This window comes from Odontesthes bonariensis, chromosome 24, assembly GCF_027942865.1.
Source record: "Odontesthes bonariensis isolate fOdoBon6 chromosome 24, fOdoBon6.hap1, whole genome shotgun sequence".
Lineage (NCBI taxonomy): Eukaryota > Metazoa > Chordata > Actinopteri > Atheriniformes > Atherinopsidae > Odontesthes > Odontesthes bonariensis.
This window is the reverse complement of record NC_134529.1, coordinates 8,180,802-8,197,421: the sequence shown is the minus strand read 5'-3', so window position 1 is coordinate 8,197,421 and position 16,620 is coordinate 8,180,802. Positions and strand designations below refer to the sequence as shown.

General features: G+C 38.7%; 1 protein-coding gene across 1 annotated transcript in view; it reads right to left on the bottom strand.

Moving 5' to 3' along the window:
• ryr3 (ryanodine receptor 3) overlaps positions 1-16,620 on the bottom strand; it is a 120,837-nt gene that overhangs the window by 68,189 nt on the left and 36,028 nt on the right. The window contains exons 8-23 of the mRNA XM_075458510.1: positions 16,499-16,598; positions 16,150-16,243; positions 15,480-15,554; positions 13,442-13,598; positions 11,960-12,124; positions 10,508-10,629; positions 10,177-10,357; positions 8,605-8,740; positions 6,210-6,305; positions 5,973-6,091; positions 5,268-5,401; positions 4,786-5,027; positions 3,624-3,816; positions 2,842-3,058; positions 2,119-2,223; positions 81-184 (exon numbers count right to left, since the gene is read on the bottom strand). Of these exons, the coding sequence (XP_075314625.1) occupies positions 81-184; positions 2,119-2,223; positions 2,842-3,058; positions 3,624-3,816; positions 4,786-5,027; positions 5,268-5,401; positions 5,973-6,091; positions 6,210-6,305; positions 8,605-8,740; positions 10,177-10,357; positions 10,508-10,629; positions 11,960-12,124; positions 13,442-13,598; positions 15,480-15,554; positions 16,150-16,243; positions 16,499-16,598 (2,240 nt within the window). The remainder of the gene's footprint in view (positions 1-80; positions 185-2,118; positions 2,224-2,841; positions 3,059-3,623; positions 3,817-4,785; positions 5,028-5,267; positions 5,402-5,972; positions 6,092-6,209; positions 6,306-8,604; positions 8,741-10,176; positions 10,358-10,507; positions 10,630-11,959; positions 12,125-13,441; positions 13,599-15,479; positions 15,555-16,149; positions 16,244-16,498; positions 16,599-16,620) is intronic.

Genomic DNA, 16,620 nt, shown 5'->3' with positions numbered 1-16,620 from the left:
ACTCAGCATTCAGCAGGCAGCTTGCTGCAGCAGTTGCATGAATGGATAATTGGATTATTTGACAAACAGCCTGGCCTTACTTAAGAGTTTCACTAGACATTTGCAGGTTGTAGTTCCTTTCAGTTTCAGGCAGCTTAGTGAAATCCACAAGGCAAGGGTGCTGTCTCTTGTTGTCATCACGAACCTGAGGAGAAAGCAAACAGGAAATGTTTGTTGAATGTTCCATCTTACTTTAACACTGACTTTATTTCGGTTTATTAAAGAAAAATACTGGTAGTCATATTTGTTCTAAATATTCACATGATTGTTTTTTCTTCTCAATCAGTTCAAGCTTCAGAATTAGTCTCATTTGATCATGTTCAGAGAACAGTTACAATGAAAAGAAGAAAATTAAATATCCAGGCTCATCAAGACATGTCAGTAACTCTCTCTGATAATGCACTCTGCCGTTTACAACAGTTAAATAGGAATAATGTGCTCAGGAAGTACAAGCAGCACGAGGTAGGAACAAACAAAGAAATGCTAAGTAGCAATAATGCATCCTACTTTATCGTCATCCTGTGAAATGAATAATTATGCGCTCCTTGTCCAAAGAGGCATTTGATTTGGATCCTGTTTAGTGTCACTCAAAGCTCATTGAGGCTGTTCCAGCAAAACTAAACACGAAGCAGCTGTTGGGACCTAAATGTTGCCCTTGACAAGCTTTCAGACACGGGTTAACCACCTGAGGGGAGCTTTGTCCCAGTATTAATTACTGTGGATGGACTCTTGAAACGTGAGACACTCATTCAATTTGGTGAATGGCTGCAGTGGCAACAGCCTCAGTGGAATATTATTGTGTGATCACCACCACAGTACAAAAGAGGCAGGATGTGTGATCAGACTTCTAATGGGCTACTCTGCAGTGAACTAAACACAGCGACCGTCAGTAAAATGATGGGAGAAAGATAGGAAACGTGATGAAAATGTCTTCAGATGCTGCACATGCACATTAAAAAACAGTTTGTTTCCTCTGAAAGGATATGTGTAAAGTACTTATCAATAGGCAGTCTATTACAAGAAGTAAACGAAGTTGAGCATGACCCCAGTGTGGAGAAGCTTTTAGAAGGATTGCACCAGAATCAAAGCAAAATACTGATGTGAATTGGGTCAGGAGCAAAACATTTCAGCAACCTTTAACAAAAAGTCCTCCTACAAAGTAATATAATTTGACAATCTTTCTTTGTAATATATTCATTGCTTTACCCTCCAATCAGACAGCCTTTTCTGACATGCAACTAAAGCCATTAACCCCATATGCTCTTTTTATGATAAAAAAAATTCCTACCTCGTAAAAAATAGGAATTGCCTTGACCTCAATGTTTTAGATTTGACAAATCAAGAGTGTCTCCACAAATTACCACTTAAAAGAAGCTCAAGTATCCTTTTTAAAGCAGTTAACCTGACTACATGTTTCAGCAACTTGAACTACAAAACATAAATTAACATCTCTCATCTAACATATAAACCAGATGACATGACTGCAGTGTCACCAATGAAAGATATTCTTTAATACTTTTTAAAGCTGTAGTGAGTTAGATGTCGTAACATCAAGTATCATTAATTGTAAGCACCCATTTACTATTAGACGGAGTATTTTTTAAGCCGTGGTTGCAGTAAGACACTTTTCTTTTTTTTTTTACCGAGAACTACACTTAAAAGTGATAAATAACAACAAGAAAGACTGATTCTGAATGTAACGTCAATCATCAGCCACTCTCACCAATGAAACCTGTTCTTCCTCAAAGAGTCTGTGCAAAAAAAACACGTTTTCTTTGCTTTCTTCCCTTTAACTGAACTGATGAATGAGTACTTTCGTTTTTGAATCGTACCTAAACATACTGTTTTTGTCCCTGTAACCTTCTGCATTAATAAGTTGATATATAAAGAGCCAACCTATATAGTTAAAAGGGTGAAAATGTTTAACTTAATGAGCCATTAAGGAATTTTAATGTTAATGGAGGGAGCCGACCTTCATCGCTTAACGTTTCCAAATATAACAGCAGCATTTTTTTTTTTTTTTTTTTTTTTTTTTTTTAAAAATCACTGCTTGAGCATGACAGTCAATGACAGAATTACCTTGCCATAAGTCCAGCCCAGTTCAATCTTGTTCATCCCCCAAAGTTCATGGATGTTCTCTGCCAGCTTGTCGCGGATGTTGTCCAGATGAGGAGGAAGAACGGTCTGCATGGAGAGAAGTGGAACTGTATAAAAATGTGCTTACTCATGAAAACGTAATCATTTCCCCTTCCATCTAAACAAAAGAGCATGCGAAAACATTCACAATATTCATTACAGTGAGATAAGCAGGGCAGAATGTAATTTGCACAACAAAAGTGAATTAATCTTATACAAAAACAACAAGTTTTATTTTCAATAGAGATAAGCAGAGCAGCAACACTTTTTCTTCAGCAGTTAAATACTTAAAACATCTTTGTCTTTCTAAAACTTAAATAATCCTGTATTTTAACATAAACCAGAAAAAACATTACTTTATTAAATACCATATACTCAGTGGAGTTTAAGAAGCATTTGACTGTAGAATATGTAGAATACAATGTGCTGTGTTGTCTGTTATATTTAGCAGTTGATAAAACATTATAAAATCTTATTTGCCCAATCAGATGCAGGGGCTCCAGAGCAGTAAACAGCACAGAGCAAACTTCCTTTTTAAGTTTGTCCAGTTTCTTTGCATCATTGTGTCTGATGCTGCTGCCCCAACAGATGGCAACAAAGAAAACTGCACTCTCCACTGCAGACTTGTCTATATAATCATCCACAGATGTGACATTAAAATCTGACCTGGCTGGTGTCAACAGGAGTGGGAATGAAGGAGGCCTGAGAGAGGAACCGGGTGGTTCCCAGCAGATCGCGGACCCCATCGTGGTCCCTTTTGTACTCCTTCACAGCCTCAACATGCATCTTCTCCTTGGGCAGTAGTGCTTCATAGCATGGAGAGTAACTGGCAGGTGGCAGGAACTTGAAATCACCATGGCGTCCACCCAACAAGAAACGGACTCTGAGACAAGAGGTTGCAGAACACAACATGACACAAGATTTTGGGTATATGAGAGTTTTTTTACTTTTAAACTAGCCATTTTACTTACAGGTCTCTATACTTTTCATTACACAATACCACGGCTTCAGTGCAGAGTAAATCCGATGAAAGGCAAACATTTTCTTCCTTTATGTACAGTCATAACACAGTCACTGCCTTTCAATCAATTTCTGCTCTCTAAAACAAACACTACGAAAAAACATAATTTTGCTTCATAAGAAGATATTGGCTCAGGAATCCATTTCTTTGAATTATTCAAAAATACATTTTTGCCAGGATTTGCCCGGAAAGAAAGGCATTCAGCAAACCAGAGTCACACATGAAATAGTGCATTATGTGGCATTACCTGCAGCATTTTAGACACCTGGGTGCTCCGGATTATTAAACTTTTACTTTAAGACTGTATCATTGCTTTTTACGTGAACCTATAAAAGCACAATAGCCCCAGCAAAAGGCTGCAACAACAACGATGTATGTTGGGAATTAATTTACAGTTTTTTACCCAATTATAAACACAAGGCCTTACTTGACACCTGCAGAGAAGCTGACGACAGGGAAGAAGAAACCATTGGTGTTAAAGTCTTCGAACATGCCCTGAACAGGCTGCCCATTGATCCTGAAGGACATGCTGGGAGCCCCCAAATCCAGACAGCAGCTGACCACATCATCTGAGTTCAGCAGGTGCTGGTTAATGGAGGCCACGGCCCTTGGGATTCGGCCTAGACATCACCAGGTGAGACACAGAGGAGAATGGAGGGCTGTTAAAGCTGCAAAGTCATTGTGAATTGTAGGACACGGTGATGGGTGAAGAGAAGAAAGGGGAGCAGAGAGGTGTATTATGAATGCTTCAAAAGGAATTATTGGAAAGAACGAGTGGCAGTGATTAGCCTTTTAGTAGAATTGGAAATGAAAAGAGGTAAAGGCAGGTTTGCAGGGGGAGAGAAATGAGGGAGCCAGCAGCTGGCAACAGAAGGCCAAACTGGTGATTCTTATTCTTATGAAGACAAAAAAAAAACATCTACAACCCACTGGCACTTCTGTTATAGGATTTGCAGCATATCTAATTCAGCATGTTTTATGAAAGATATACATATCAAAGTCAAAAAGGAAAGAGCAAGGCTTTATCAAGGGGAAAGGAAGCACCTTAAAAAAGTCTGTCAGGTAGAGATTGAAAAGGCTGAATTTTACGACGGTGTCATAAGCTATTTGTCCTCCACTGTAAAAAACATCCAAGTGGACTGGCTCCAGCATTATTCACCTTCTGTCAGACCAATGACATCCCAAAACACTATTCTTTCTGTATTATTGAATAAAAAAAACCTAGCTTGGAATTACTTCACTGCATTGCTGCACACTGGCACTAGTTCAGTTTATATAAAAACAGATAAAGGAGACTCAGGTCAACATTTACTTAGGGTCAAACACTAACTTTCCAAGCCCTGCCCACTTTTAATCAACTGGGAACATGAGAATGAAAAAGAAATACAGAATTTTCTTTGTGAAATAGCCAAAACTCATTCGGCTTTGTCAGAAAAACAAACTGCTCATACGGGACTTTGTTGCCAAGAGTGTGAAGCTAACTGAAAAAAACAACACCTACTTAGACCTTGCCTTCTTTATGCAATTAAAATGCTGTAGGTGAACGTTGAGACTAGTTTGTACTTTAATTTACAAGCTGAGATACCCACCTGACCAGAGATGCAGTCCATCAAAGGAGTACGAGTACAGGTCATCCCCAACACCATTCCCTCCCCACCCCTCTCCTCCGCCGGGGTATGGAGCGTAGCCCTTAGTGTTGGCCCAGCCTACCCTCAGGTGGGTCGGCTCTCCAGTCACAAAGTGGTCCACCTGGTCAATGACCAGCTCAAAGTACCACTTTTTATATTGGGCGGAGCCCTCAGCAACACCCAGGAAGATGTTTGGTCTCATACTGGAGTTGAAAAACAGAAGAATAATGAGATTCTATCTGAGGATGAATGGTTATTAAGGTGAACCGAAAGAGGCACATTTTCATGTTTCATGTTTTTAAATAGTGATCCAAATTATTCCAGGAAAATACTTTGTAAGATTACAGTATATAGATGGGTCTCTTGTTTAAGATTCCACACTTCAAAATGAAAAAAAAAAAAAAACATCACAAAGCTTAACCAAGGCTTTTCTGTTTCTTTACCTCTGAACATCATTGACCAGTCGAGTCTGGAGCAAGAGGTCCCTTTTGGGAAGCAGGTTGTCACAGATCAGATTCTGATTTGTTCTCACAGCCACTCCATTGCAAACACAGAGAGAGCACAGGACATCCAGAATCTGACAGAGTAAGACATGTGTGTTAAACAGGTTTTCTCCTATGTGTATAAATGTAAATCAGACACACATTCAAATATAAAAATCTTAGTTATCGTGTCTCAGCACATTGTTTTAATCAAATAAACTCAACCAGGTTCTCTGAAATCTGCAAAGCTTGCAGCATTGCCACACTGCATAAAGGGCTCTAAAGTCAGCAGGACCTTTGTTCTCATACATCCACTCACGATCAGCAGCTGTTGTTTATTACGATACCCTTTCATGTCTGTGGAAATTTGCAGGGTAAATATTGGGTGACATTTAAACTCTGCATGTCAGACATATGGCTGGAATGTCAAAAAAGCTGTTTTTCTTTTTAGAGTTCCAGTTTGTTAGGTTGCCATTTGTGTAACAGATTCACGCATTATGCACAGATTTGTAAATTTAGCTTCAGGCTTAAACAACTGTGTACAGCGTTTAGGCTTGGTGTTGTCTCAAAAAAAGAAGGAACAAAGGATTTGAAAGCTCATGTAAATGCTAATCAGTACAATTAAGATTTTCCTTGAACTATGAGAGGCATTTGGATGCAACCCACCTTGTGATTACGTCCGTGCTTGTAGAGCAGAGAGATGATGGATTTAATGTGCCCCCTCTGGATGATGTTCAGAGCTTCCGGGCTTACTACCAAGACACAGTGGAGGACTTCCAGGATTCCTGTGGAATACAATCATATTAAATAGACCGCATCTTAACATCTGTAGAGCAGTTCATTATTATGTTGAGGTGTTTGTCTGAAATTCCTATCGAGCATGTGGAAGAAATGCATTGAGACCTGATGAGGACTCCAGTCTCTCCAGTTTGCTGACCAACCAGTCCAAGTTCCGGGAAAACTGGGTGCAGTTGTTCCTGTTTCCACGAATCAGTACAGCTGCATAAAGGAAAGTTTTCACACACTTTAAAAAAAAAAACACGTTAAATGATATTTCTAAATTTCTACCAAAATTTTTATGGCCTGACATGATACTGTAAGAGTTGAGTCAGGACCAAACCGATATACGTGTTGCGCTCCAATACTGTTCCAGTCCACACATGATCCAGATTCCATAGTCTGATGTTGTCATCGAGTATAAAAGGCCTATGATACAATTGAAATTTGGGCTTACAGCCAAAATGTTGTAATTAATTAGTTACCTGGCAGTTTTGTCTCTGTATATCCATTTGTTTCACACTTCATTGAACAGCTTTTCAGAACTTTTAGCAATTTTTTCCCCCTTTGACTATGTTATAACATGGTTATTTTCCTGCTGCAGGACTGATAACAGTCTAATAATATCTTACTAATATCTTATAATTCAAGTAAAAGAGCTCTAGTATTGGAATGTATTGTATCAGTTAAATAAATTATAATAAGTCTGAATCAGATTATAACCCCCCAAAAAGTTGATAAGTGCAGCTCTTCTGTAGATATAAAATTCATGTGATATCTGATACAAAATACATGAAACAAACTGAAGTCACTGTGAAGCCAGGAGCTTAAAGTAAAGGTCTGCCCCTTCTGTAGCTTCTCCAATAGCATACAGAAGTGTCCTTCTTACTTTACTTTCTCATCTCTCATCATTTGGATTCAGGAACACTTGACTGATAATGTTCATGAATCCATTTAACAGGACATTCCGCCAAAAGGAATACTGATGGGTGCCTACTCTCATAATTCTGCCTTTTCAGGAAAGCTATAACTCAATATGAATAGAACCATACAGGTGGTCAAGGACAAGGATGCTCATTGAAGGATGAGTGTGTGAAATTGTAAGTATGACACAGAGGATGCCTGGGGCACAGACTTCAAATCGTGACCATTAGCCTCAGTAGTATCACGTCAAGCTTGTGTTACATACAGTGGGGAACATTTGATAATACTGGCACTAATTAATGTATTTGTATTGTAATGCTCACTTGCAGTCTGATGCCTACAATGAAGCTTTTAGCATTTAAAGAGCATCATCCACATAGTCTAAAAAGGTTGGGTCTCCATTTAGACAAAGGGGAAATGAGAGTTCAATGATGAATGTAGCACACTTTCCTGATTGAATATATATTTTTTTAGAATGGATGTAGACATCTACAATCCTGTAGCAACTATCCAGACTTCATCTACTGATGAAAAGTATCTTGTGTGATATAAATCGATGTTTGACATGCTGGTTGAACAATTATTTAAACTGGAATGGAATTCACCCCAATTCTTCTAACATTTGTTTTTTATTATATCAAAATTACTCCAGTGAAACACAAAAACTAGTTACTTACCACAGTGGATGAATTAAATGTCCATCGTTTAATAGGCAAGGTGATTTTATATGCGAAAAACTTGGACTAATAAGCATGTTTTTCCCATTAAAGTGTGTTTGCCCTTTCTGGCTGACTAGAGAAAGAAGGTCAGAGCAAACGCCACCCTTGAGCAATCCATCAAGCAAGATCAGCTTCCTCCTACAGTGCCCTCTGCATCCTTGGGGTCAACCCCTTTGTGGGGAATGCTGAAGTGTACTCAGAGGAGTGTATCTGTGGGTTAAGGGAACAGGTTTGTTTGCGTGTAACGTGTGGAGACGTTGGAATACATGCAGGAGAGAGGATGATGAATATAAGGGCAGTCAAGGTGAGCCGAGGGGAAGCTGTTGATGATAAAGCTCCAATGACAGGAAAACAAACTACCCCCCCCCCAAAAAAGTTAGAAATAAAACTTTTCAGGGTCGAAGATTTAGAATGCATGGCACAATACGGGCCCTGAAAGAATAAGATATTACCAGTGTCATTGATGGCTGGCATTATATGTTAATAGATCCCATTTTCTCTTAAATATTCAGATCGATGCTTTGTAATATTTCCGTGTTGCTTTCAAAAAAAGATGTGACCTACATGAAAGGCGGGCAAAAATATAAAAGAGGAAAACAAGAGTGTCTCCCATGTCTTTCTGCCCTCTTGTCGCATATAATAAGAGGAAATGTCACACAAAGGGAACCACCAGCTGTGAACTTAAAAGGTTGGAATGCAAAAAACAAGAGTAGGCAGCAAAAGGAGGAGGACAAGAGAACACGCAAGGTAAGAAAGATAGAGAGAAGGATTCAGCGAAGACACGGAGGGAAAATTAATAGTGCATGTCTACCCAGAGTCAACTGCTGACTGCGCTGAAACAAGAGATTTCATATGATCCAGCACTCAGGCCGACTTACCTAAGAGCTCATAAAGGAGGTTGAGGATGTCCTTCCATGCTGCAGCTGCCTCCTCTCCGGCCACCTCTCCAAAGTGGGCTGCACTGTGGTACAGGTTCATCCGATCAATGCATTTTGTCAGGAGGTTCAGCATACCCTGAAAGGATTTAATCATACATTGAGATTCCTTGAATAATGTACATTTACTGCATTAGAACAACAATATTCCCTCTTTTTAACTATGTACTACTTTTTTTTTTCCAATCGTTGAAAGGGGTAAAAAACAAAAAATTAAGTAACATTAGTAACATTGTTCTCGATATCTTAACTTTTTACTCTGGTTGTTATAAAACAAACAATAATTACTGCAGTATAAGATATCATCTTTTAGATACATTTCAAGATACATTTCTGCAGAATTACATGCATATTACCATTTTCACTTGGCATCAACATCACCATGTATTTTCTTTTATCCCAAACTGATTTGCATCGTTTGGTTTCTTTCTGATCAAAGTTTTCTTTTTTTCTCTCCTTACTTCCAAAAAGGGAATTGTTTTGTTTTTTTTCTCTCTGCAAAGTGCACCGAGTTGAAACTGAACATTTCATATAATTTTACTGTTAGAACGTTACCATATTGTCGCCACAATATTCCTGTATTATTATGAAAATAGCTTAATTTAGTGTTTGTCCATTTTACAATTTTTTGGCCTCCCATTACCCGGAAACATAAATTCAAGTCTAATATTATCCAGATTTATTAAGCATTAACATAAAGCATTAACCTGGTGATTACTTGAAAATTCTAATTCATGTAGCAACAAATCATATGTAACTTTATTCATCACAGGGAACGTCACATAAAAAGGTCATGTGATGATTATTATTGAGCCTTTTAGTAGATTTGGAAGTGGAAAGAGGGGAAATGAGCATTTGCTTTTAGGGTGGGAGGGGTGGAGGGGGTGGAGGAGTGAATTTAAGGGATTTAGAGCCTTGAAACATTCAGCTTGGAGTTCGCAACACAAGTCCAAACTGATTGTTTCTCATCTTAATCATTAAAGTGGAAAAGACATCTGCAATTAGATGGCACTGCAGTTATACGCTATACAGATTATATATATTTTTCCATTAAAAAGGCATGCATAACAGTTACATTATTAGAAAAAAGCCAATCACTATCCCTTGAAAAGATTCTAACATACAAAACTTAATTTATAAAGACCCTGATTAAAGATAATAACAATGAAAACTAAGATTTAGAAATTTAAGGGTTACATTTCTAAATTAATAATCCCGAATATGTGTACTTAGTTTAAAACGATCATTTAAAAAGAAAAAACAAAGGGTACAAATAAATCATTTGTGTTGGACATGGCTCAGGTGAATTAGTACTTAATAAGTCAGAAAGTCAGTGGTTTAATCAATAGCACTTTCATGGGCTAAACTGTCACTACATAAGACACTGAACCCCAGATTTCCCCAAATGTCCCTGTGAGTGTGTTGTGTATAGTAGATAAAAATAGCACTGCATGTATAGAATAAGAAATGCTACAGATTCTTGCTCAACAGCTAATGGCTCCTCATCACTCTCACCTCTTCTTTGAAGAGGTCTTGGCGTTTGATGAGTGAACGGAGCAGACACTGTTTCTCTTCATGCTCCAACTCGGAATCAGGCTGCTTGAAGTACTGAATCAGATCGTTCAGCGTCTGCAGCACCTCTTCCACATACCCGCCCACTTCCATGGACTCACCGGCCGCAGCGCTGTCCAACGCCCTTGGATAAGAAAAGAAAGGAAAAAAGAAAATGTAGGCTTTAAAACTTGAAACAGACCAAATGAGTTGTATGTGCTGGTGGTTGTTTTGTCATGTTGCCTTTTTATGACAGGCAGAAGATGAAGTCGTCGCAAATATTCCTTCCTCTTACTTGATGAAGTTGGTGAAGAGGAATGTGGTGTTTCGAATGATGCGTGCAGCCCGAGCCTCCTCATGTTGGCAGAGCTGAAGGATGAGGCCATCATCCATGTGGCCCTCAATATGGAGGCAGGCCTGGACCAGGAAAAACGCACACTTACATGTGATTATATCTAAAAAATAGGATCTACACAAAGCAGTGACACTAGGTTACAAATAAACAGCCAGGCAGATTTTTCCACTTAGGTTTCTGAATTTCTTTTCTGAAATTTCATTTCTGAATTTTAGGATACACTAAATCATTGCCTTAGCACAGCAACCCTACAAATAACTATTAAGTTACAACCCTTCAATCCCCATAATATAAACTAGAATTGTGAAATAAAAGCACATCTTTCCTCTAATGAAAGCCAAGTCAAATCTGACTCATTGCAATCCAACAGCATAATCCAGAAAAGGAGTGAGGACTAGGAGGATTTGAGTGTAAACTGACCATCACCTCCAACATGTCAGGTGCATTGGCCTGCTTCCAAGGTTGCAGGGACTGCCTGGCGCCAGCACGAGGTGGCGTTTGATTTCCCTGGAGGCAGGCCCAGCAATGAGCGGTGCTCATGTGCTGCCCTAACCCCCCCCCACCCCCCACCCCACCCAAAACTAACTGTGACCCTCCATGTGGGCCGTTATCACTTTTAAATGGGCTGTTACCTAATGATGTATCAGCAGAGAGGGGTTGAGTTAAGTCTATCCAGGGTTGTTTTCACATTAAAAGGAAAATCCACATTGGCTTTGCTGGTGTTTAAATGGCCACATAGTTATATATGGCCAGCAGTATGATTGGGTGGGATTTGCTACTGTGCACATGAGATTTGGTGGGTTTAGAGTCAAGCAAAACACACAGGTACACAGATGCTACATATCTGTAGCCAACAGTTGTATGAACAAATACGCAAGCAGCACTTAACCAGTGATAAGAAGAATCAATAGACCATCTGACATTGTGATTTTAACATAAAGACAATTTACTTAAGCCTTAAAAAGGGCTGTTTTAACAAATCATGCAATTTGGGAAATATTGTTAAGCTGTTTTTTCTAACTAGCCTATACGTAATCAACTAAAACAGGGTGTCAGTACTAATTATTGGTTTTAGAGTTTGCATTGTGCAAACATTTCCACCAGGTCAACAAATAGTTTATTCAGCAATGAATGTTGAATTACTCAGGCTCTACTGTTTGTTCCTCAAAATATATACTCAGTATGCTAATTACTCCATAACAAAGAATGAAAACACTTAACAAAACTACACGTATTAATCTAAAAATAGGTAACACTGTGGATGCATTTCTTCCATGTCCAGTTTTTCTAACTGATGTCAAGATGATTGAAAAGTTTTTTTCTAATGTGTGATGCGTGTTCAAATGATTATTCAAAATTTGACCTTCAGAAGAAAAGTTTAATCCCGTTTACCCTTCTTTTCAGGGGACCAAGACGAGACGATTTGGCATCAGGCGCTTGGTAGGAAAGCCACAGTCCTGTTGCCACATGCATGATGAAGCAGACGGAGTCTCCATACTTGATCTCTGACACTCCCATGCCATCGATGTCCCTCTTCAGGCCAGAATCTCCCTTTTCCTGCAGGGTTGTGATTGAAAGGGGGCATACCCACATTAGCTGGTGTAATCAAAAAAAGTGCAATCACAGACGCATATAGGCATGTAAATATGACAAACGAAGATATATTGTGGCTAGATGTAATGAGAAAGGCAGGTTGAGGGTAGTGCTTTCATTAGCCAGCCAGGAGGTTGGTGCTGGCCTCATTAGTTTAGCACAGCAGAGATGGAGCGATTCGACCGATTATAGTCGACAGCAAGTAGCAGGGAACATATCAATGCCATTGTTCAACATGGTGAGGTGCTGACCTTTCTAGTTACTGGACCTGACTGGCACAGGGCAATGGAGATAAAGGATAGAGGGGTTAGTGTGAAATAGAGTGAAAATAAAAAGTCTATATTTTTCCAAAGAAGCATGAGTCCTCAGCAATTCTTCAAGGCTTCTGTAAAAGTATTGATGGGGGGGGGGTCATCACACCCCAGTGTTTGGAGCATGAGAAATCAGAAGGATTAAGCCTTACAGCACTCAGGAGTATTTTATTCTGTGCATATTATAGATAAAAGGATATCTAGGGACACTATGGTGCTCTATGAAGGTGACTCATTGAGCTCATTTTGTGGCTGTTTCAACACAGGATAATTATCAGGAATTGCTTACACAAACAACAAACTGATGATCACATTGGAACACCAAAAAACAAATGTGCAGCACAATCTCACGCCTGTATAGTCTGATACAGCACAATTTAGATGCAGATACAGCATAATCATTTAAAGACTTCTGGTATTTTCAGATAGAATTTCAAGTAAACCATGGGCTTTGTCAGAGTTATTTTTAGCAGCAGACATTATTTTTGGAATACAAGCTATTAAAAACAGACCCCCGGAGACCTGCAGAGTACAGCATAGTGAGTGTGGAGGAAGAAAGGGTTGGCAACTGGGATTATTCTTTATACTGCAGCGGCAATGATATATTTCTTTACTTCTTCGGTAAAAGCAGCTGTAAACAAGCCAGCTGGAATCGGACTTAGTCGAAATGAATGTTTGCTCTAACATTTAAAGTGCTGTCGACTCAGCAGCAGAGAAAAGGTCAATTTATGTTAGCTCGGCTTGAGCTCATTAGGAGCTTACAGACACGCCTGGGAGCCTTTGATGAAGCTGTCAGGGGAAGATATTTTGATTCCACTCTCAACGAGGTAAATCAACTGAGAACATTCATTCATGTCAACACCCTGGGCAGCTTCTAGATAGTTTAACTGCCTTGTTCAATGGACACAACACCACTGGCTGTAAAAATAAAGTAAATAAATCCACTTGCACAGTTTAGCAAAACACTGACCTTAGAGACCCTGAAGCAGAAAGCAGTGGCCTTGGTGTTAGACTTCTCTCTGTCCTGCAGGACCAGTCCCCGCTCTTCAGTCAAGGCCAGATAATGGCCAGTAGAGAGATGGCGTAGTCGGAAGGCCTGGCCCCAACGGATATGGCTACCACTCCAGCTAAAGACCGAGAGCCGATGTCATAAACTCTACATACTGCAGCGTCTGTGTTCTTACCAATGGCAACCTTGCAGGTGATACTAACTTTTTTTTTTTTTTTTTTTAACATCAGCATGCGACAATTATTGTGAATCCACACTGGTATTAAAGTTTGAAAGTATAACGGTCTGTTTATATTTTTCACAAACTTGAATAAAAATCTTAGATTAAATCACTTCAAACAAATATTTGAAATTGTTCCTGTTTATCAATATCATTTTATTCCCAAATCAAATGGTCACAACCTTTAAAATATATATTTTTTTGCGATAAATTATTCTTAGGTTGATTTTATTGAATAACAAATATTTGAAAATTAAAACACTCTTATAATGTCATATTGTAGAACTTATGAAAGGGCCATGTTTATTTATTTATTTTTTACAAAGTTGAATTCACGAGTCAGACAAGCCGGTGAACTGATACCTGCTGAACGACTGAAGTGCTCATCCATATTTTTTAAAGTCACAGTTATATGAGAGTGAATATGGGCTTAATGTGCTCTTCAGAGGCTCGTGTGTATTTGGACAAACTACTAAGATCTTTATTTGGAATACCTTCTCAAACATTCTTATGCGGTATTGACTGCCTGAAGTCTGGTTGAGCATGGCTATTTCTATCCACAAAAAACTGAAGGGGACTTTGACAACTAATCTGGCATATATATATATTCTTGAGGCAGAAGGCTGACCACCTCTGCCTTTGCTCTCATAAGGTCCTCTCTTCATGGTAGACTTGAATAATGATATGCCTCCTCCACAAGAATGTAAGCCAAATGATGTGAAGGAGGATTTCTTTCCCATGCGATTATCCACCACTGTTATCCTCTTTAGAGGTCCTGGCCTGTCATGTTGCAGAGCTCAACAGTGGGATTTAAAAAAAAAAAAATTGTATACATAATAAGAGTCAGTTTGGCCTTTGGTATTTCTCATTATGTCTGGATTAGTTCATGTGATCAAAAGAGCAGATTTAAGTTAATATAAACTGCTTCTAAACGCTAATGCCACACATGGAATCACACGCAGACCTACCTGTTAATTGATTAAGAAATCCTGTTCATAAAAAGCTTGTGACATATCTAATTAAATTTGCTTCCTTGACAAACAGGGTTCTAGATATTTAAGAACTGTGACTCCTAACCCCCTGCTCAAATAAGATGCAACAAAGCATCCAATTCAAGCTCAAAATTCAATCCAAATTATATAAAGTGAACACGATATGTGTTGGTAAACAGGTCAGAAAATATCAAGATCGTGACAAAATCTTTGGTAAATGTATACATTTATTTTCTAATACCACCCCCTTTCTGTTTAGACAGGCACCGACTTATCTCATTCAGCATTTGAGATCAAATCAGTCAATTGGGATCTCTTTTTTTGTTTTGTTTACTTTTTAAAAGAACATCTTTATCATATGTGAAGTCTTCCAACAGTATGACATTTAAAAGCAACTATAGTTTAACTTCAGTGGAGGTAAACGGATGTACCTGCAGCATTTCAAAGTATACAAACTCTGACAGGCAGGCCCAGTGAGAGCTGACAGTCTATTTGACTGCAGGAAAAATGCGAGGCCAGTTATAAAAAGGCATGGGAAGAAGAAGAGAGAGGGTGATAGACAAAAGAGGAGTAGATTGAAAAAGATGGTAAACACATCACCTTCTGTAGGACTTTGCAAACTAATTTGTAGTGGCAGCTAAGAGCAGGAGGAGGAGTTTATATATAACCTACAATGTAACATAAATACATATTCCTTTTATTGTTCATGAACATCCCGCTATGATGGTATTTCTAACAGACTTCTATGTAAGGATTTTAAGTTATTAAATCTTTTATTTAGTCTTACCTGATCCTGAGAGGCTCCAATCGCCACAGCGAGCGTGCCCTCGATGCTCCCTTACCGGCCTCATAGTTCACTATTCTGTGAGCACAAAGACACAAGTGGAGGCCTCAGTTATTTCAGTCCTTCAAGTCAAGAGTGAAAAGAGTAAAAAGAAGATATTCTGTATGCAACTGGACTTGAAATTATCATCAACTCTCACTGCTCAAGTTGTTGGACAGGAAATTCTAAAAACTTTCTAATGAGCTGAACAGGGATTTAAATTCATTACCAATTTGTTGTGGCACAAGAAGGTTTACGCTTAAAATTACTGTCGAATCAGATTTTTTTTCCTGCTGCCAAATTATCATACGTCTTAAGTTAAGAAAAAGTGTAAGTATGGGGATGCTTTGAAGTGAATAACGCACTAACAAGGATCTAAGTTGAAACTACATTTTCTACTGCAACTTTAACTCTAAGACCATGCTCTGGAAAATATACAGATAGTTTTTAAAGTCATTAAAAACTGTAAAATTGCTTTGTGACTGATGTTAGTAGTTTCGATAAATATGTTAGAAAAGAACAGCGAGTCTCATTTACCATCTCTAAAAACTACTCCTTGAAAGTTTCAGATATTTGAAATATTAACTCATGGTCACAATTTTGAAAACTTCTGCATGTCAAATGTATCACCAACCTCTGCTCCTCTTCACTCTTGTCTGCTCCAGGGATGGTCAAGCTCTCATCGTGCCCGTGACAGAGACGCATGACATTTCCACCAATCAAAAACCCTTAAAAAAAGAAGGTGTTTTAACACGTTATTTAATATTGCAGAAACTCATGAAATGCATTCTGTGATTACAGCTCTACAGTAATAATTTTCATTTAAAAGCAAATCGTATTTCAAATACACTGAAGATACTTGGCTGCTATTCAATGAAAAGATAATCCGAGTTTACAAGTTTTACTTGAAATAAGTCATCCTTGAAAGAGAGCCGTTACAGTTACGAGGTTGGTGCTGTTGTCACAGAGGTTAAAGGACTCACCAACGGCCATGTTGCTTGAAGAGCATGTAGGCTGGACATTCCATAGGGTCTGCATGAAGGATGCATCCACCTGAATGCTGCCATTGGACATAGAGAGATGCTGGAAGAGAACAGAAGGTTAA